This window comes from Branchiostoma lanceolatum, chromosome 2 (assembly GCF_035083965.1).
Source record: "Branchiostoma lanceolatum isolate klBraLanc5 chromosome 2, klBraLanc5.hap2, whole genome shotgun sequence".
NCBI lineage: Eukaryota > Metazoa > Chordata > Leptocardii > Amphioxiformes > Branchiostomatidae > Branchiostoma > Branchiostoma lanceolatum.
In genome coordinates this window covers 21248099-21270295 of record NC_089723.1, presented here as the reverse complement: position 1 = coordinate 21270295, position 22197 = coordinate 21248099, and the positions used below count along the sequence as shown (strand labels likewise).

The following is a 22197-nucleotide window of genomic DNA, read 5'->3' as shown; positions in this document are numbered from 1 at the left end:
TTAAGTAAAGTGTACTAAGAACATTTAAGCACAAGTCAAGTTAAGGAGTATTTTGGAAGGTTCAAAACTTCTACAGTAGTACTCAATTGATTATCTATTAGGGCTTGCATCGCATCTTTATCAAAGGAAGTGATTTTTAGGTGAAGCTAGCAGACGAAACTTTCTGAGGAGGTTTTTGCCTTCCTTGAAGTATGACGCAAAAGTAACCTTTCTTGATGATATTCAATATTGCATCATCCCGGATGCAAGCGCGTTTGGTGAGGGTATGAAAAGGGTAAAATGGACAGTTATTTGATCAGCCATATCATGTGAATAGCCACAATTGAACAAGATATACGATCTTCATTAGTCTTTTATAGAGCTTAATATATTATAGTTGCTTTATATTAACTTAAGAAGTTATGAATCGGAAAAGTTCGGATTGATAATTTTCTCCTAATTCTTCATACACATCCTCACCACATGCGTGCCGTGTGCACCACTGAAACAAGATGGCCGACCAAGTTGCGGAGGGAGTCGCGAAAATGGACATCCAGAAAGACGCGGAAAAGGCACGGTGACCCGTCCTATCTCCTCCATTTTCAGCTTATTCCAATCTCAGGGAAGCGCCTATGATCGCCAGGGGTGCAGTATTGGGGCTTGCCAAGCGAATCGGTCGTGAGATACGCCGAAATATGAGCGCTAGTTCGGTAGGCCGGACCACGTTTTACGTTGCATACCTTGGCTTTGGGTTCCTGTTCAGACCATGTGCGTTCTGCTATGAATGTGTCCTTGTAGATATGTGGGTCCTTTTTTAGGAGGAAAAAAGCTGCAAACGACTTGAGTGCACAGGCATTACGTCCCAGTGTGTTCTGTACTCTTTTGCACAGACAGGTTCTGAAAACAAGTGCTGCATCGATATCGATTTTTCTGCTGCAGATGTCGTGTGTATAAATGTTTTTTGTTGAATTGGGATTAAAAAATCTCTACCGATGATGGTAGGAATACGTCACTTAAGCCAATAACATTCGTGAGCTCTAGCTAGTCAGCAACATGTATTTTTGTATTTTTTAGATGATGTATTTTTGTTTGATGTCGTCTCGTATGTGTGACACGTAGATAAACTTCGTCAGCTGTACATGTGTAGTATTCATGGATTACTTATTATTTTTTCATGCCCCCCTCCCCCTTTAAAGGGAGGTCATGTTATAATAATATCAGGTGTATTTGCAGCCAGTGCCACAGGCAGGTACCCAATGTGGGCTCAACGTCCCCTTTAGGTTCATCTTTTTGTACGACGAGCAGTGTTGCCAATATTTGAACGATTCAAGACTCTGCAATATTAACCTCTGTAAACTTATGCATAATGGGGTGGGCAGGAAGAGGGAGGGGCAGGGGAGGTGAAGGGCGGTGGAGGGAATTCTGTAGCCTCTACCAGGCCCCGCCCTATCGCTGGGAAAATAGTAGAAATGGGCCGAGGAAGTCCGCTATACAGGGTAGTCTGCTATACAGTGAAGCTCCATTATCGATAATAGAGCTTCACTGTATAGCGGACTACTCTGTATAGCGGACTACCTCGGCCGATTTCTACGATATTCCCAGCGATAGGACGGGGCCTGGTAGAGGCTAGGAATTCTGTTCAAATTATTTATGGTGTTTGTCGTTAATAATTTGTGTCAGGTGTGTCACAATGTTGCAAGTGTATTACATCATCTACAGTAGGATGTCTAACCTTCCCATTGACTGTCAGAAGCATTAAGAATCCTGTCAAAATCAGCTGTACACATAGACCAGATTTTATCAGCCCCCAGACGGCCAGAGTGGTCTTCTTGGGCAGTTTTGACTGTGTACTCAGATATTATTGATGCAGATTTCAAGGACTTGGCAACCAGGCCTGGGTTTGCCTTAAAACTTTGTCCTGGCTCAAGTTGTCTGACATTATAACGTAACGTTACATCCTTGTGTTTCTCTACAGCCCCCTGCGCAGCAGGGTAAGAAGAAAGAGAAGAAGGAGAAGAAGGGGAAGGGCGGTGGGAAGGGGACTGTGGATGCAGGGGGTTTCCCCTTGGAGGTGAGCTATGCAGTTTTGGCAAACAATAGTTTGTGTGCTATATCATTCATATATCTGTTATTGCACCCCCTTGCCACTACCAGTAGAGGCTGTGACCAATGAGCAACTGATAAGCAACCAAGTATTGGACAGATTGCTCAACAGTATTTTTAAACGTTTAAATGTGTGCTCTGTTGTCTTCTAAATGATACTTTTGCATTGTGCATCATATCCCAATTATAAAATCAAGCTTTGCACAAATGAGATGAGGCCGGCTTCATGACAGCTTGCCAATTCTAATGGAAATTTAGTATCCTACAATTACTGCAAATCTTAAGATATTCCTGGTATTGTTTAGGTTCACGACTTTCATGGTTACAGTAAGTGTTTTCTTCCCTTACAATGCAGAATGGCCCACAGGGCTGAGGATTGTTTGTCTTTGAGTCCTGACCACACAAAACCCCCTCTAACTATGATGTATTCCCCCTCCACTAGATGAACCCTCCACCAGCATTCCTTCAGGAGAGGGTTGAACTCTTCGACAAGCTGTACAAAGAGTACCAGGACGAACTCGCAGGTAGACTAGCCCTACTGCTGTTGAAAAGAAGGCAAAAAGCAAAAGCGCTGATTTCTAATGTAACAGTCTAACCCTTACTTAACTAAAGAAATCTTGCTCTCTAAACAGAGATTTGGCTCCGGCTTATTTTTGACATCTTTTTGGCGAGTTTGGCTGACACCAAAAAAAATGTCAATGACAAGCAAGAGCCAAACCTCTGCTTGCAGAATAAAAAAATCTATCACTAGTTGCTGTAACTTAGTAACTGTAAATAATCCGAATCTATTACAAATGTAATAAAAACCCGTGCGGTGACTTGGAATGGACTCTATGATATGTACAATTGTTTTTGTAAATGTGAAGAAAACTGTACTAGTCGACTCATAAATTGCAACATCCCGTATACAAAAAACAAAAGGATCATATCTGTTAACCTTCTCCCTGCTGTCTACATGTAACTCGAGAATGAAGTGCCAAACAGCTACTGTACTTCAGTGTGCTAAATGTTAAATGCCAAAAAAATATTGCAGGAAATTCATTGTACAATACATTTCACAAAAAGGCGCAGATGTAGCATTTAGATATGTGCACCCTAAAGCAAAGTGGTTCTGAAGACATAAAACAATTTTGTCTTATTTCTTCCAGCCAAGGAGCCAACACCCATCAAGGTGACCCTCCCTGATGGCAAGCAGCTGGATGGACAGGCATGGCGAACCACGCCCCTGGATATAGCCACCTCTATTAGGTACTGCCACCATTTAGAGTAAAGATGTCCCTGTAGCTCAACTGTTAGCAGCCTCACAGTTAATCTCCTTGTTCTAATTAGGTCATAACTGGGAGGCCCTGGTTCAAATCCTGGGACAGGACATCTTGTTTGGGGCTGCACCCATCTTTCGGAGGGGATATAAAATACCCACCTGTCATGAACAAATTATAATGAGGGGGGATACGATAAGATAATCACATTTGGGACCACATTCTTTGCATTGCAGCAGTGACACCTAGCTGCAGTGCAAAGCAGGAAGGTGGCAGATGGTCCACTGAAATGTTGCCAAGTAGATCTCTCTTAGTGTCAATACATACTTTAAGACCCTTCTATGGTTCTTCCTTCCTTAGTAAGGGCCTGGCAGACAACACTATAGTAGCCAAGGTAAACGGCGTAGTGTGGGATCTGGACAGACCATTCGAAGGCGACGCCTCCGTGGAGTTCCTGAAGTTCGATGACGAGGAGGCCAAGGCCGTGTACTGGCATTCCAGCGCCCACATCATCGGAGAGGCCATGGAGAGACACTACGGGGGGTGTCTATGCTACGGACCTCCCATCGAGGATGGCTTCTACTATGACATGTATTTAGAGGGAAGGTTTGTACCTTTTGACATTGTTCATTTCACCTATATTGCTAAGAAAGTTACTACAAAGACATCCATGTAGACTTGGTTTCATCTAGTTTCCAATATGATAAATAAATCTGCAGCTTGTATGCAAGACTTTCACATATCCTGATTCTCTTACAAATTATGGCCAAAAGGACAAAGAATTCAGGTGTAGAATTTCTTACATGAACTGTGAACAGATACCTTTCAAGTAACTTAGCTAGACCAGTCAGAAACAGGCGGATATATGGGACGCTAAAATTAACAAGATACACTGACTTTGTAGACTAGCAAAATATTCATACATATTCCTTAAAGACAAATATAGACCATTGTTGATTTTACATACATACATGTATATGTTCAGGTAACAAAGAGAAAAAGAATGTTAGAAAAAGAGAAATGGATATTCAATGTTTAACTGTAATCCCTCTCCAGACAAGTGTCCAGTAATGACTTCCCATCCCTGGAGACAGTGACTAAGAGCATCCTGAAGGAGAAACAACCCTTCGTAAGACTGGAGATGAAGAAGGAAGATCTTCTCAAAATGTTTGCTGTAAGTCTGCTACATTTTCTAGGCGAAAAGTAGACTTTTGTAATCTATCTATCCACAGCTAATACTGTGTATCAATCCATCACTGTCATGCTGAGTATAACCTTGTCAATTTCCTCCTCCCAAACTATGTTGCAGGCTACATTTGATTTTTGTTTAGTAAAAGGCAAAATGGATAATTATGTCACTAGGTAGTCAATCTATGTTACATCACAACCATGATTGGTAAAGAGTCCCAGACACACAGCAGGACAATTGATTGGCTGACGAGTCTGCGAGCTCTAAATGGCACTTTCGGCAGCAGTATGCCCAGTATTCTCTTGACGATGGCACGATTTTTGATATCGCTCTACATTCGGAGCTCAGTGAGCCCTGTTCAATGTGATAGGGTAGATTTTCAGGCAGAAATATGCTCGACTCTTGAGTGATTTTGAGATTTGGCAATCTTTTGGCGATCAACAAGGGACGGGTATCAGGGACAATGATGACAGTGCCAGAGCTGCCTGGCTCTTCTGTTAAAACTTTGCTCAGGCAAGGTGATGCAAGCTAGAACATGGCCATCCCGGCTTCACTGAGAAGTTGTTGCAGAATTTGATGTTTCGTTTTCTTTCTGTAGTACAACAAGTTCAAGGTGCGGATCCTTGACCAGAAGGTGACCACGCCCACCACCACGGTGTACAGATGTGGACCTCTCATCGACTTGTGTCGAGGGCCGCACGTCAGACATACCGGCAAGATCAAGGCTCTCCACGTCCACAAGGTAAGGTTAACCTTTAGCACTCTGAAGTAGCCGTTTGGAACCCAATTCCCTATTGGTTACATAGTTAGGCAGCAGGGAGAAGGTTAAACCCTGGTTTACGTTTAGTTGCTTATACATGTACTTTCTTTGTTCAGTTCAGCTCCCCAAAAGTTTCTGCCCAACATAACCATATTGTATCTCAGTGTCCCTTCTTAGAACCTTAGGTAAGTGAAGGGTGGCCTCCTGCTAACCATATGCTTCAATATGTTGCTGTAAATGTTTGTTCAATAAATGTGTTTAGCACTGGAAGAATATCAACTACTATGACTTTGTGAATCCTTCCCAGACATAAATGTATCACCCTTTTTATGTGTGTTTTTCTCTAACAGAGATGATGGCAGACAAATTTATCACCTTTTTTCTGTGTCTTCTTTCCATCAGACTTCACGAGACAATAACATACATGTACAAGTGTCTAATCCTTTTCCCGTGTGCATTTTTTTTCAGAACTCGTCCACGTACTGGGAGGGCAAGGCAGACATGGAGTCCCTACAGAGGATCTACGGCATCTCCTTTCCTGACAACAAAATGCTGAAGGAGTGGAAGGAGTTCCAGGAGCAGGCCAAGGAGAGGGACCATCGCAAGATTGGCAGGGTAGGAGAATCTACCCGTCTTCTTTAGGGCTTACATCAAAATTGGGACAGTAGGATAATACTATGTACCTGTCTTGTTTGGGGCTCACTGTAAGACCGGTAGCATGGTCTTATTTGTAGTTTGGGCTTGTAAAAGTTGTCTTCAGGACAAGGCAAACCACTATGACAAAGGTAAAATTGGTCAGTTAGGATGATTTTTAAGTGTGAGTGTCTGGCCCTGTTGTAGATGTACATGTAACACTACTATTACTATGTTAAATACAGGATAGATATGCTTTCAGTTTTTTCTCCTTTGGAATTTTGCACTACGTATACCTGGTGTACAAAGTGGACTTTCAAAGTATGACGAAGTTTTCTGCTCTTTCTCAGGAACAAGAGTTGTTCTTCTTCCATGAGCTCAGTCCTGGGAGTTGTTTCTTCCTGCCTAAAGGAGCTCACATCTACAACAAACTCATAGACTACATCAAGGTAAGTGTCTGACTACCCTTTGGAAAAATACAATTCAAGGTCCTTAACTTACAATACTACAGCCCTATAGACTGAATCGTTGCATGTGTACGTACATAGAATGTTGAAAACTTGTGCATAATCGGACTTGCCAGAAACATATGAACAAGTTAGATAAATCATAACCAGGGCTTGAAATACTAGATGCATCTGCACTTTTGTGCACCCAAAATTGGAGCTGTGTACCTTATTTTGGACTGTAGGTGCACCGATACACCTAGATATCGTGTAGGATTATGTGCATAAAGTTTGATAAAGGCACTATTATACACAAGTATACTGAACAAATTCTACACTTGAAATTTTTAAATTTCAAGTATCAAAAAGTAATGAAAGCCGTACATGTAAGTTAGCTACATGTATAGAATTTCAGAGTCGGGTTTTGAGGAAAGGCAGTAAGTATTGTAGTAACGTTTTGCTGACATTTTGTTTTCTTTTGCACCCAGATGTTTTCTCTATGCACTTAAAATGTTAGTTTAGGTGCCCAAAAATGAATTTCAACTAATTGCCATATTTTGAACAGGAAGACTCAGGCATTAAATCTACCTGCAATTCCCATTATCTCCACTAGGCGGAGTATCACAAGCGGGGGTTCCAAGAGGTGGTGTCGCCCAACATGTACAACGTGAAACTGTGGAAGACGTCAGGCCATTGGGACCACTACTCTGAAAACATGTTCAGTTTTGAGGTGGAGAAGGAAACCTTTGCCCTGAAACCTATGAACTGCCCAGGACACTGGTAGGTGGAGTAAAAAGTGCTGATGAATGCACAAACTTTGTTCTATCGAGACATCCTTTGATGGGAGGGAAAGAAGTCACATTTTGCTTTATGTCTTAAGGTGCAAATATATGAGATTGTTCTTCATTTTTTTCTTAACAGCTCACAGCTACTTTCTTTGTGGTAACTGTTACTGCTGCAAAGGCGTGTAGCATATCTTTTTAAGTTTTACTCAAAAGAGGTACACTGTATGACAAATTGAAATTACAATGCAATTGTTTAAAATACACCCATTTTTGACACAGAAAAGTTGAGATGTATTCAGTCAGGTTTCTTTTTCGTGACTCAAGGCAAAATTGTCAAGTTGGTATGTTTCTGGACGTATTTGTACGCATAATAATTCTTGCTGAGAAGATGAATTGATTTCCTTTGCGTCCTATCCTCCAGTCTGATGTACGATGTCCGTCCCCGTTCATGGCGTGAGCTGCCCCTGAGAATGGCAGACTTTGGCGTGCTGCATCGGAACGAGCTGTCCGGCACGCTGACCGGCCTGACGCGTGTGCGTAGGTTCCAACAGGACGATGCTCACATCTTCTGCACCATGGAACAGGTAGGGGACCTAGTATTTAGTTCTGGAAGGGATTAGACATTGACTTTTCAAGACACAGTCAAAACATTGTTATCTGACGTTTTCGTGGTAGGATTTTGTTTGTTTTTATACTGTAAATGTAGCAATGTTCGCTGGGATTTTATTTCACAGTAGGGAGAATGTGGAATAGTGTTTGTAGTGGTTCTACAAAGCTGATACTTTTCTCCATTCACCAACCAACTTTAGGGATGCGTACCGGTTATAAAGGTCCGGTTATTACCTGAAAAAACGTTTCGGTTCAGGTCCAAAAAACCGAAACCCAGTTTTCCGGTTTTTTCGGTACTGGACCGGTAAAAAAATCTAGCACTCACATTATATCTTTTTCGTTCTAGACCATCTTAAACCTTCCGTAAATCGCTCGAAAAAGACGAAAACATTGCCATTCATGGCGGTCATATTGTCTGCATGCTGAGGTACAACAAGCAATCTTTCCCGAAAACGATCTTTTCTCCGTGAAAATATCCCAGCACCACCACAGGACAATGTATCAGGTCATGAAATATGTTGTGATTAGTAAAGAATATTCCTATCGCGGTAGATACACCGTTAGATTGTGCAAAACACGATCAAAATTGGCGTTCTCGACACCGATCGAGGCGCTAGGCGCCATATTTGTTTTGAATTAGCCCCGTCCCGCGAGATTTGAGATTTGATATAAGTTACATGCAAGGTCAGCTGACCTAGACAGCGAGACTTCCCGAGACTTGATGACCTTTCACCCGCAGCCGCGGGAATTGAAGTGAGAAGACGTGACGAACTGTTTTCGTTGACGCTTGGGCATATAAAGATGTCATCCCGCAGCATAAAACGGAAAGGGCAAAATCTGTCAGGGGCAGGAGAAGCTGGCTATTATTTTTCTGCCACAAATTGGATAAAGATGGCTTGATCGCGGCAATCAGGGATATGTTTCTGCAGTGGGCCTCCCAAAAGGACTGTGATATCCTGTGATATCAGCGGTGCGGGACTTGCTGCTAATGAACTTCTAATGAATACCAGGTGCCTTGATCAGATGAAGGGCATGCCAGAATGTCAAAAGGCCGAGTTCAGAGAGAAATTCAAGTATATATTTTTTCAATTTTTTTTTTTTTGCATGTAATTTTTTTAAATGTGATTTGTGTTGGACTCCAACTTGACAAAGTCTAATCTCATTTATTGGTTTCCTTTAAAAAGTGATTTTGCACTGGAAAATATTTTTCATTTCACAGTCTTGACCAGTAATTATTACTTATTTCGTTCATTTTTAAGAACTTTAATAATTCTACCTAATTCTGATAGAAGAAAGCAACAGACTTAGCACTGTGTTATACATGTACTCTCAGGTTAGTGTACAATAACATGATATCAGTCTTGGTCTATGACAAACAGCGTTACACTGGTATAAAAGTATGTGTATGTGTATCACAGTGCAATGTAAGAACACTCCATGACTAGTAAATAGAAGTTTGGCAATTAGTCAGATATGCCATGGGTTCAGGTCGGACCTAATAGGTCCGGACCTGAACCTAAACTTTTAGGTTCAGGTCCGGACCTGAACCTGAAAATGGGTTTAGGTCCGCATCCCTAACCAACTTGTTACTGCAATTTTAGTACTTGTATTGCCACACCTTTGTTACTTCTGGATCAAAGTTGAGCTCTAATTCCAAACACACAATTTTTTTACTGATGACTCGAGTCTTTGTCAAGGAATGAGCAATCCACTGCTTCTGTGACATCACGTTATGCAGATAGAATGTAAGTTGCAGAAAGTCTATGGCGCCCCCCGTCTCTGTTGAGGGGGCGCCATAGACTTTCTGGAACTTATGATGCACTGCTCATGGAGTCACATGTTATGGTTCTGAAGAATGAACCAGCACATTAAAACTTGTCGTGTTCCTGTGGTCCCCCCAGCTGGAGGATGAGATCGAGGGATGTCTGGAGTTCATGAACAGTATCTACACCACCTTCGGCTTCGACCTCAAGCTGTTCCTGTCCACGCGACCAGAGAAGGCCATCGGAGACAAGGAGACCTGGGACAGAGCAGAGAAGGTAAGCTCCAGTCACCTTGTGTTAAGTGAGTCAGTACTGGTAGTATGAGAAATCCTTTTTTCCCTCTTGTCCAATGCAGAAACGTTGTGTATACTATAGGTTTGTTTTTTGTTTCCTTTTGCCTGTGATGAAGTTTTGCATGTAGATAACTTGTCATCTTGGATTCAACATTTTTGGAAATTTAGAATCAGAAAAGATTCAAATTTCCTAGCTGTCAAGATGTTATCAAACAGATGTATGTATCTTCAAGCAGAGTAAAGGAAGATATTTTCATAACATTGTAAACAACACTACATACTTTTGAAAAACTTTAAAGATGATTTTTCAAGGGCCACAAAAGCTGCCATATTGAGAATAACTAAGTTGTACAGTGTCAAAAACTTGTTCCTAGCTTGTTCTATTCAACCAGCATATTGTGTCTGATACACAGTTGCTTGAAATTCAGAATCAGAACAAAATCAAACTTTCTAACTGTCTAGATGATAGATCATCTATGCATCGTCAAGCAAAGGAAGTTCTTTTGAAAGACGAGGAAGATAAGCAGTTAAGAGTCAAGTTTAGTGGCTTTCTAAATCTCCAGGTACAAGTACACAGTGTCAAAACATGATTTCAAGCCTGTATTTTGCAGCTAATGTAAGAAATGTTGTGCTAAAGCATTTGTGCCTGATGGACTTGTTGTACTTCCAGCATCTAGCCTCTGCTCTGGACAAGTTTGGCATGCCATGGAAGCTGAACCCAGGGGATGGAGCCTTCTATGGACCAAAGGTGGGTTGACTTAACTTCTCACAGCACAGAGGTTTTGTTGTTCTTTTTCATCCCCATGGTTTCTCAAATGAAGGAAGATTACTTCATTTCATTACATACATTTAGGAAAAGGCACATTCTTCACGGAAATGGTTGAATGGTAAGGAAATATGTTCAGTTTTCTGCTTTGGATTTTTATTAATGTTTCACCACTATTACATACTATAGTGGGACATTATATCGTTACCTCTACCTGTACTTTTACTCATCTGTGTGTACCAGTAACTGTTAGTTGGAATACAATACCTCAAGACTGAAAGAAGACAGTAGCTTCATACCTTCACAATAGACCCCAGCTACGGAAGTGACACTGATAGGTTTATTAGAATATGGAGCAGATGGTTCCATAACTAGACTTAGTGATGAATATTGTTTCCTCCGCCCTAGATTGACATCCAGGTGTTTGATGCCCTGCGCCGTGCTCACCAGTGCGCCACCATCCAGCTGGACTTCAACAACCCCGAGAGATTCAACCTCACTTACGTCAGGTATGGTATGGGTCAATGATTAACAGAACAGTTACATGTAGTGACCTGGCTCGAGGAGTTTATACTTAGTCTTACATAATGCCTGGCCAGTGACTTATAACCACTATATAAATGAGAGTCACCATAGACACTGAGGTTAAAGCGGGTCATTATCATATAGCCAATTCAAACTGACACTAACATTGTTAAAAAGTTGAAATCCTATCGTTCATTATCGTACATTATTGGCGATCATTGATACATTGCAAGCACATGATGTTTTGCTTACTTCATAGTTTCTATTGTAGTATCTTTTTGTATCTGGTAGCTTAATCTTCCAGTAACACACACCCTTTTCCCTTGTCAGTGGAGATGGGGATGAGAAGAAGCGCCCAGTGATGATCCATCGCGCCATCCTGGGCTCCGTGGAACGTTTCATCGCCATCTTGTGTGAGAACTTTGGTGGCAAATGGCCGTTCTGGCTGTCCCCGCGTCAGGCCATGGTGGTCCCAGTGTCTCCTGACCAGAATGAATATGCTCAAAAGGTTACTTTCAATTTAGTGGATCTTAAGCAATAAAAGTGAAACTAAAGATAGTTTGTCTGCTTTTTAACCTTTAGCACACTGAAGTAGCCATTTAGCACACAATTCTCTACTGGTTGCGGGGTTAGGCAGCAGGAAGAAGGTTATGTCTTCCCTGAAGTTGCTTTTTAATTCTTCCCATTTTAGCCAAAATTTAGGGATAGACAGACTTCCACATCTATAAGGCAAGTATTAGAGAATAGGGTTGGAGGTGCAAATTATTTAATTAAAAGCGAAAAAGTTGCAATGTAAGGATGAGGAAAGTCATAGCTTACACAAGAAGTTGCTTCCACACAAAAATGCAAAATGGCAGAAGAAAGAACACGATTGACAAAGACAGGAACCGCACTTACATGTGTACATTTTTTCGCATAACCACGGACCTCACAATCTCTCCTGGTTTGTTGTGAAGTTGAGAATTCATGAATTTGTTTGTTTGTTATTGTTTAGGTCCGAGACAGCATCCATGAGGCTGGGTTCATGTGCGAGGCAGACTGTGACCCAGGCGACACCATGAACAAGAAGATCCGCAACGCTCAACTGGCTCAATACAACTTCATTATGGGTAAGGGATACTTTTATTTTTAAGTTTAACAAACACTTTTTTAATGAAATCCATCATCTAACTTTATTAAATCAATGTACCATTTTAAACAGCCTGTTTAGAAAAAGTATCAGATATCATAAAATGGCTGGTAACGTCATCAAATATAGATATGACAAAAAAGTTGTTCCAAAACTCTATGAAATGTAAGAAATAATGATAGATCAGTACTCAGAGACTTATCAGAGAAATAGCTTAAAAGGTATTATAAGGAGTCACGGTTTGCAATTTTAAAGCACAAGAAAAATGTGGTAAATCACAATCAGGCTTTCTTTTTCTTTGTTCAGTCTCTGAGGGCTGCTTTTCTCTCTATATATATAACTTTAACCCAGAAATAACATTTAATCTTACAGAATAGAAAATAGAAGGCATAAACTTAAGATATGTAACATTCCTAACTCCTGTCACTGCTCAAAAAAAAAAGTTGTAGGAAAACAGGAGCGAGAGAACGGGACCGTGAATGTCCGTACCCGTGATAACAAGGTCCACGGCGAGTTCTCGGTGGACGCTGTTGTCCAACGCTTCAGAAAGCTCCAGGCCGAGTATACCAGAGACAGCGAGGAGGCCTTTGGGGTCGAATAGGTCAAGTCATGTCAAAGTTCACCTTGGGGCAAAGGTCGAATCAAATGCAACTAAAAATGGACACAAATTAAACAATTAATACCAATGGATTAATATGGTAAATTGTGTAAAAATGATGATTATGTATACTATATATAGATAAAGCAATCAATGACTAGGTGCAGGTAGATGTTAGGTGACTGTAAGGTATACATTTGTAATACAATGCTGTGCCATACAATAACTGTGGCACCAAGACTTGAAATAAACTGCTATACCTTCCTGTCTATGATTCTGCATCTGTGTAAAATGTATAAGAATAAAAGGCAACTTTCAAATACATGTTTTACACCACAAAAATACTTCCTGCTACCTTGGCCTAGAAATCATTTTATCATTTCTGATCTACCTCTACACTCTCAAAAGTGTGCACTTGCAAAATTAACCAGCCAGTTTTAGTACTCGTTTTGCATACATGTATCCTCAGCTTACATACATGCTGTTTTCACTCCATCTGTTTCCATTGGCTGTATGCATAATGTATGACAAACAGCTCTCCTTGTGTTGTTAACCTCCCTTTTGCCTAACTGCATAACGGTTAACCAGTTCAAATTGTGCCAAAAGGCTATTACTGCAAGGAGGTAAACCAGGAAACTTCTCTCTCTTTGGTATACCTTTTCTGCCTTCACAACATTGCACTATGTTGTTTTATCCACCAAACAAAGATTTAACTTAAGTTGTTCTCCTCTGCAGTTGTAGGTAAGAAGGAAGTGGAAAGCGGGACCGTGAACGTGCGCACACGCGACAACAAGGTCCACGGGGAGCGGTCAGTGGAAGATGTCATCCTACGCTTCCTCAAGCTACAAAATGAGCGTGTTAAGAACAGCGAAGAAACATTCGGAGACAATTAAAATAGTACTACACTGGTACTTGTATAGAGTAGATAAAAATGAAGGTCCTGCTTCTTCAAGTGTAAATGAATAAGCCCTTGAAAATTATGCATATTTTATTGTCCACATAGTCAGTAATGAGGACTATAATTATACAAGTACATGTATGGAGTAACTGCTGAGTGGCTGGCTCAAGCAAGCTCTTGAGACTTACTTCAAGAAGTAACCTTAAGAAAGTCCATAATTTCTGAAGGATGATAGACGCTGCTTGCCTTGGAAGACATATTGACACTAAGTAGCATAATGTATTGATACTGTGTCAATACTCAATAGTATTGAATACGCATCAGGCAGTCCCTCATTGTACCTGATGAAGTGTTCCTCATGTTGAAGATAGTTTTGATTTTACAGAGGTGAAGGGAAGATGGGGGATCAGATGCAGTCATGTCAGTATTGGAAATTGATTGATGAAGATTCAGTGGTATTGAAGCTAAACAAATGTTATACAATGTCTGCAATTAAAAGATCTCAGATATATGACACCTTGGACCACATCAGTAACTCACATGTATACCAAGTGCTTGTCATCATGCACTAGCTGTTAGCTGTATTTGAGCATGTTTGGGGACACATCCCAAATAGGTAAAACCAGCTTCTCTAACTTCCTTAGCAAAATGTGTTGAAAAATGACTACAATAAAACATGGTAAATAACGTTACTGCAGTTCTTTGTTCTTTGACTGGTACATGAGTTGAAAAATTACCTTTGCTGAGAAGATTATGTTTTCGGGTGCATGTGATTGTATGTGTGTGTGTCTGTGTGTGGACACAATAACTTGATAATGCCTGGGTGGATTGTCTTGGAGCCATGAAATGGTTAGATTTTTGACCCCCTAGCAGATTGTTTTGGTACTGCAGTGGAACGTCTGGTTTTGATGTGTTCTGCACATGCTATCGTTATTTTTAGTACATGTATAAGCATATAAGATAACATAGCTCTTGAAAGGGAGGGTAGGTTGAAAGGGCCCCCTAGCATTATAGTTTTTAATTGCAGAGGCCAACTTTGAAAAAGGAAAACTCAAGAGGGGGCTGACCGATCATGATTTTTTAAATGTAGATAGCTTATGTAAAAAATTTCATAACCATTTGAATTGTCAGGCCTTAAGGTTAAACTATTATATTTTGGTCAGTTGCATTAGCTCTTCCCATACAGCCGTATTTTGTATTTGATGGAGCTCATTAGATTTTCAGATTCCATGAGATCTAGGCTTCCATATATGAGAATCTTTAATTTTCCCCAGTTTCCTGCCATGGACAGAGGAAATGATAAAACCGAACTTTTAGTAACCACACTGAAACTCTAGTACATTGACCAAAGTAGCTACACACACAGGAAGGAAGAGCCGTACAGTTGAGTTTAATAGTTAGATGTAGACGTTCTAGCTGGCCCCTTATTCTAGCCTCTACCAGGTGTGAACTGAGAGAGGTGGCTGGAAAGACTAGAAATTGGCCAACTAGATGTGGCCAACTGTACTCCAAGCCTGCTAGTGCTAACTCCTCTGGTATGTTATCTGTTTTGGGGGCCAATTTCTACTCTTTCCAGCCACCTCTAACTGCTGATAGAGGTTACCCTTCTTCAGCCCCGTGCGGAAACAGCCACAGAACGTGCAGTATCTGTTTTGCTGGAATCTAGTTAATCTCCAATGACGTCACAGAATAGCTATGACGTCATTGATGCCTCCAAGCTCCAAGGGCGTCTTCTTCCCTCTTTCCCTCTATGGAGGCTGTGGGTTGAAAGATCTCACATCGCAAACATCACGCATTACACAACTACAAACAGCTTTGCATCAAAGCACGAAAGTTTTGGCGACAAAATCTAAATTCCCCTCGTGAGGTCATTGGCCTAGGGTCAGTGACGTCTCCGGCGAAATTCCAAGAACTATAGCAGCGCCACCGTGCGCCTGCTATTAGTATTGCAGCCGTAATATCAGCGGTACTGTAACGGAGTAGTTCTGGCCTGTCCCCCACCCCTAGGTGAATCTCCGTGATACCTCAAGGAGGACTCACAGACAGGCAGACAGTTCCAACAAGTCTTTATTCATCTCTCTCCTCTGACCATGACGTCACTGGAAGAGTCTATATCTATAAGGAAGGGGGGGATGAGTCCACTATGGGCTCTTACACTCTTCCCCCCTATGAACAAACAAAACTTCTCCTGAAGTTTACAATAGAACATAATGGTGAACTTCGAACAATATGGCCAAGATTAACGTTATATACTTAAAAAAAAAAATTACATGATAAATGCAGTGCTGCAAAAGGCCGAGACTGGGTAGGTTCAACTGCCGGTATGCGGCCCTGGGGTAAGCCATGGGCGGCGTGAGAAGCACAATAAATGTGTACCAGAGCATTCTGTACCCTACATAATTATGATAATAGAAAGCAGTGCTGCAGAAGGACGAGACTGGGTAGGTTCAGCTGCTGGTATGCGACCCTGGGGTAAGCCATGGGCGGCGTGAGAAGCACAATAAATGTGTACCAGAGCGTCCCGTACCCTAGTCCGTCAAGGACTATACACACATCAAAGTGTGAGTGGAAGACTAGAGAATGTTTCTCTGTCAACTTCACAATGTCCCACAATTCTACAGTTACTCAATCTAGCATCTCTTTCACATCAATATAACTGACATCATCTAACATTTCTATCACATCACCATAACTGACATGTCATCATCTAACATCTCTTTCACATCAATATAACTGACATCATCTAACATCTCTATCACATCACTATAAGTATAACTGACATCATCTAACATCTCTTTCACATCAATATAACTGACATCATCTAACATTTCTATCACATCAATATAACTGACATCACCTAACATTTCTATCGCATCAATATAACTGACATCATCTAACATTTCTATCGCATCAATATAACTGACACCATCTCTATCACATCAATATAACTGACATCATCTCTATCACATCAATATAACTGACATCATCTCTATCACATCAATATAACTGACATCATCTAACATTTCTATCACATCAATATAACTGACATCATCTAACATTTCTATCACATCAATATAACTGACATTATCTAACATTTCTATCACATCAATATAACTGACATCACCTAACATCTCTATCACATCAGTATGACTGACATCATCTAACATTTCAGGGTACCACTACTACAAACTTGAAAGAAACAACAACAAAGGCTTCAAAACCTAAACTCCCTGTGTATGTGCGGTTGCCTGGCAACAAACTTCATGGTGGCACTTTCCCATGGTGTCGGGTAACATCAGAGACATCAAAGGATCATGTATGTATGTACGCGTGATACAAAAGTTGCAAATTTTACCTCGATTTTGCCAATAACAAAAGCTACCGTGATTATATCAGAAGTTTGTATGACAGTCCTCTGTAGATGATGTTAGGAGTCTTCTGCAAACGGTGTTGTAGTCCGCCCGGTGTTGTAGTCCGCCCGCGAGACATGTTGTGTTTAGCGCTGACAGGTCCGTGCGGTCTGGCCGGCTGGTGTCGGGGGGCCCGACTCGGCTGAAAGTCCTCTGTAGATGATGGAGTCTTCTGCAAACGGTGTTGTAGTCCGACCGACCTGGACGCGAGACACGTGTCGTGTTGAGCGCTGACGGGTCCATCGGTCTGGCCGGCTGGTTGACGGGACCGGGGCCGCGGGGTGTCGGAAGAGTCTCTGGGGTGTCGGGGAGCCCGACTCGGCTTGGAGCCGATGGCACATGAATGCCAAGGAAACTTGAGTCATTGACATGCCTTGCAGAGGTTGATCAGGAGAGGCTGACAGCAAATAACTTGCAGTCCAATTGTAGTGCTCGGTTGGGAGTTGAAGTCGGCCGGCAGGCGCTCGAGCTTCCCACATGGCGCGCGCATCATGGCGGCGGTCTCAAAAACAACGACAAAAGTCAGAAAGTTTTCTTCCTCCGCTCTTGCTGCAGTTCGGGGGTGAGGGACAGGCTTACCGGGATCACGTAGGTCCAGATCCCGCCGCTGCCACCAGTGTAACGGAGTAGTTCTGGCCTGTCCCCCACCCCTAGGTGAATCTCCGTGATACCTCAAGGAGGACTCACAGACAGGCAGACAGTTCCAACAAGTCTTTATTCATCTCTCTCCTCTGACCATGACGTCACTGGAAGAGTCTATATCTATAAGGAAGGGGGGGATGAGTCCACTATGGGCTCTTACGGTACCATCAGTCCTGTCCGGGCACGCAAGAGGGATGGTACTTCTCACAGGATCCTCTGCAGTTTTCCCCGATTATCGCTGAATTTGTCCCGGATATGAGCTTATATCGGACGCCAGGACCTAGGATAGACTCGTAGGTGAGTGGGAAAATAGATGTTTAGTCAGTTGATGCTTTGGGGCAAGGGTGAGGAGAGAGTAATGAGGGGAAATCGAAAGTCTGAAAAATAATCGTCCCTCGGTTTTTCCTGTCGCCCACGATTTTCACCCTTTCCCCACTGTAACGTGGAGTGTATCGAAGATGCGTTATCTCCAAATTGGATTACCACGGGTAATAATTCTTGTAGAGGCTCAAATCCGTCTGAATCGTCCGGGTTATTATTATATAGGGATGCATTTTTGGTGCTGACATCACAATCACTAGTTTAGAGGGATGTGGCGATGGCGCCCAGCTGTCCGATAGCGAAATCGGTACGTTTTCTTCGTCATTTCTCCGCTTTTTTTGCCAAATTTTCTCAGCATTGATGTACAATCGTGGTGCCATCCCTAGATATCCCAGACTTGACGTAATACGGGCGTGAAAGGCTGTGTTTGCGGAGGGAAACTTGCCGCCGGCGCCGCCCTGAGTTAGGGTTAGGCCTTAGGGTGGGAGGGGGGTCGGGGATTCCGAACTGCGTAATTCTCTGCCCTTTTAATATCTTCAACATGTGATGCAGCTTCTGCCCTTGGTTCCTTTGTGAACAAATTTGTGTCAATAAGCCAAAACCTTTTTTTTCATTTTCCATTTCTTTATAGCTAGCTTTGTTTTGTCTATTGGTCCGCTGTTAAAACTGAAATTTAAAGCGATATGTTTTACTGAACAGCCTGTTTACAAATGTACGTACACTTCAGTATGCATGCTTCCATGATCACAATCGATTATGATATAATTAAAATATCATTATTTCATAAACCACTGTAGCCACCACTTTCTGTTTGTGGTGTAATGTTACGTGTTTATTTGCAGCTGCAAACAGACCATTTCAGTTTACAGAACAGGACAATAGAGGAAGAAGGCTTATTGGATTACGGGATTTTGACAGCTCAGAATAAATAAACCACCCGCGAGCTCGCCAAATTTGCTCACTTAATTAGTACACTGCTAATAGATGGCTTCCTGTCCCCAATGTGGTTTATTAACATTTATTTTAGTTTTTATAAACTTGGAAATTCTTTTGGAATGGACAAGGAACATATTTCCCAACTTGTATATGAATAGGCTTTATAGATAATAAATATCTAAACACTCTCCAAAATTCAAATTGGAATTGTAACAATACAACATTACTAAAAACTGAAAGTAAGAGTAGACTCTAAGTTATAAGTTATGGGACCATCTTTAAAATTTACTGTTGAATTAAAGTAAGCTGTAACTTTTTCATATGATAAGAGCACAATTATTAGAGAGTTAGTCTTAAAATTGAATTTTCATCTTTTATCATATTTCTTCCCAAGCCCATTGTAGTTGATTTGGCCCACATTATGATATAGATATAATACATGTACAGAAGAATTATGATTATTATAATTTGTTCCCTGTCGTATTTTGGTCGCTGAATAAGAGCAAAAAGCTTAGAGAGGTCATCAATCTTTTCTCACGTATTTCTTCCCTAGCTGTTCATGTAACTGATGTACTAGTAGGCCATACGGTGACATATGATACAGAAGAATTATGATTCCATTACCGTGATGGATTTTCAGATACCCATGGTTAAGACAGCGCAGTGCACTCAGGACCCAACATTTATCATTCTGCATCGTAACATTTATCCTACCATACTGACAAGTGATTTATTACCTTTTATATATTAATGGGCAGATAGACAGTCTTGCCTACCATGCATACAGTGCAGAATAAAAGGCTTGGAATGCCACTCTGCAAATAATATAGGGGGCCAGTGTTTACGGAAGAGCGCTTTGTTTATACTGTATAACAATATGGCACAGTGGAAACATGCCTGATTTCCATATCCGCATATTGGTTGGGCAGGAGTTATTTTTGTAACATTTACATATCAAAGAGAAAAATTTTTCCCATAGGCTTAACTTTTGTCATGCTTTATTTTGGAGTACCTAAAATAGTAAGAAATACTGCAAATGCAGAAATGTTTGTGTTTTTCGCGGCAAGCTGCCAATTTTTGACCCTTCTACTCCCTTGTCTACTTTTGTCTCGTGACGTCGAATAAAAACGTCTACGCCAGAGCCTATCCTCTGCTTCGAGAGTAGTAAGGAAATCTTTTTCAGTGGTTTCTGAGATTGGCACATACCATATTCAAGCCATATTATATTTGGTGCCATCTTGGTTGGGTTTACATCATGTTTATTCACTTGAAGTTGAATAGGTCCTGGTTGCTGATAGTGACTACTGTAGTGGATGTAGACTTGAGAGGATGTCATCTAGGCTTATGCTATAGAGTCTATAAGGTATATTTTGATAAGATGTGAGCATAAAGACAGAGGTAAGTTAGGTTTCATAAAGATAAGACGCCCAGCTAAAGCCAAAGCTGTGGCAATGGAAAGTGGTACCAGCAATAAGCTACTTGAATATCAGATGATAAGCTGTAGTCTCCAGGAATGGGCATGTGATTACTGGTGATTTGTGGTTTTCATCCCCATGACCTTACACATGCATGCTCGTGTAGCATCCTTAAATGGTAAAACATATCAAATTTGTAAGTGGAGGGGCAATGCTAGAGATGGATTCTAGAGCTAGAAACCAAAAAGAAATTGCAATTGCAAATTTAACTTGCAATACATATGATTAGCAATACATACATTTGGTCCTCATCTAGCAAGTGACATTTATCATTGGTTTGTAGGTCATTGTTTTTTTTAGAAAAGAAAATGATATGTTGGTTCACAGAAAGTAGATCATCTAGTTACAGTTATTTATGACAATAACAAGAAGTAATACATACTAGTGTCCTTGAATTGAAAGATTATTTCCATTCCCACATATATGGTGGCATTCAAAATAGCAGTGGATGCAATCTGTTATGATCCATGTGTAAGTGATTGACACAACAACAAGAAAACACAGTGGGGGCAATGTGGTGTTTCAAAACAGTACAGGCATGGGTGCCGGTGGGATGAAAAGGCTGGGAGAGCCACAGGCTGGGAATCAAAGAAAGTTGGGAGAGTCTTGGCATGCCTGTTTCCTCTGGTAGCTGTAGAAATAGCACAGTGCTGATGTGCAAGTACTCGAGGCATGTGGTTACCCAGCAGGATATGGAAACGTTACAGAACAACAACTTCCCGTGGCCTGGCTATTTTGTGAAAGTGATGAATCTGTATATTAGTATAGCCGGGGAAGGGCATCCTGGTTGGAGCTGCATTTGTCTTTTGGAAGGGACGTAAAATGGGGGTCCCATGATCTTAGGAGGTGCCTCAAGCACATTAAAAGGCACTACAACAGCCTCATTATTCAGATGGGTACCTACTGGCTGTACTTCAGATGAATATGAATTGAACATTCTTATTTGTCTCAATTACTTCCACCAGGACACAGTATTTGACATGGAGGTTATAATAGCAAATGCCATTAAATATCCATGCCATAAATATGTATGTATCATAACATGTTTCAAATCTTTCCCGATAGTAGCATATTTATTGATTCTTAACATTGCATTGTGGGATCCTCTTTATAGAGGTTGTGGGCTCAATGAATTCGAAGGATTTTTGAGTGGATATCATATTTGGACCAAGCCCCTTTCAGCTTTAGCATCTACCTTGCTGTAGATAAGTGCTCTGTGAGTCTGTTAAACACCTTCATCATCATCATCTGTCGGGGTCGGGGTTAACTGCCCCACCCTTGTATCTTACTTTGAACTCTGGGTGACCTTCTTGACTATTTCAAATCCTCAAGACATCTTCAGGATTCCATCAGCGAAGCAAATTGCTGCTTATATAAAAGGGAATGTGCCAGCGTTTTCTCTGTGATTGAAAGGGTCTTCTTTGGCCTCTATGGATCGCTGGACAGGGGAGGAGCTCACAAGAAAAACAGAAAGGAGTGCAGTTCCCAGAACCATGTCCTAATTTTGCTTCATGATCAGAGACAGCTTGGCTATTGTCGGAGGTTGAACCAATAAAGAAAGAGTGAAAGGGGATAGTTTGGTGGCCAAATTATGTTGTCTTTTCTGTATCTACAATTTTCCAGTTTGTGAGTTTGCACTGCGAAGGTCGAAAGGGTTCAGATTCACTGTCCACATGTC

At 41.3% G+C, this 22197-nt stretch overlaps 2 protein-coding genes across 13 annotated transcripts in view; both read left to right on the top strand.

Annotated features, from left to right (window-relative positions):
• Positions 1-445: 445 nt before the first annotated feature.
• On the top strand, positions 446-14427 carry LOC136427887 (threonine--tRNA ligase 1, cytoplasmic-like). Of its 3 annotated transcripts, none has more exons than XM_066417100.1 (18): positions 446-551; positions 1955-2050; positions 2525-2606; positions 3231-3330; positions 3702-3947; positions 4398-4515; positions 5129-5272; positions 5759-5905; positions 6274-6372; positions 6983-7149; positions 7576-7738; positions 9665-9802; positions 10490-10567; positions 10994-11094; positions 11441-11618; positions 12105-12219; positions 12683-12840; positions 13573-13687. In XM_066417100.1, the coding sequence occupies exons 1-17, from the start codon at positions 492-494 to the stop codon at positions 12838-12840; spliced, it is 2190 nt and encodes a 729-aa protein (XP_066273197.1). In that variant the 5' UTR covers positions 446-491; the 3' UTR covers positions 13573-13687. The 3 variants fall into 3 exon arrangements, with proteins under 3 accessions (XP_066273197.1, XP_066273195.1, XP_066273196.1); XM_066417098.1 differs by having other exon boundaries at positions 480-689; XM_066417099.1 differs by lacking the exon at positions 12683-12840 and having other exon boundaries at positions 480-689; positions 13573-14427.
• A 3525-nt stretch (positions 14428-17952) lies between these two features.
• Positions 17953-22197, top strand: part of LOC136427883 (rho family-interacting cell polarization regulator 2-like) — a 52739-nt gene continuing 48494 nt past the window's right edge. For 9 of the 10 annotated variants that reach the window (XM_066417094.1, XM_066417089.1, XM_066417091.1 and 6 more), the window contains exon 1: positions 17953-18084. The gene's annotated coding sequence lies outside the window, so the exon portion shown is untranslated. Of the gene's footprint in view, positions 18085-18139; positions 18416-22197 lie in introns of those variants that run through there. The other variant, XM_066417087.1, reaches the window with a different exon arrangement.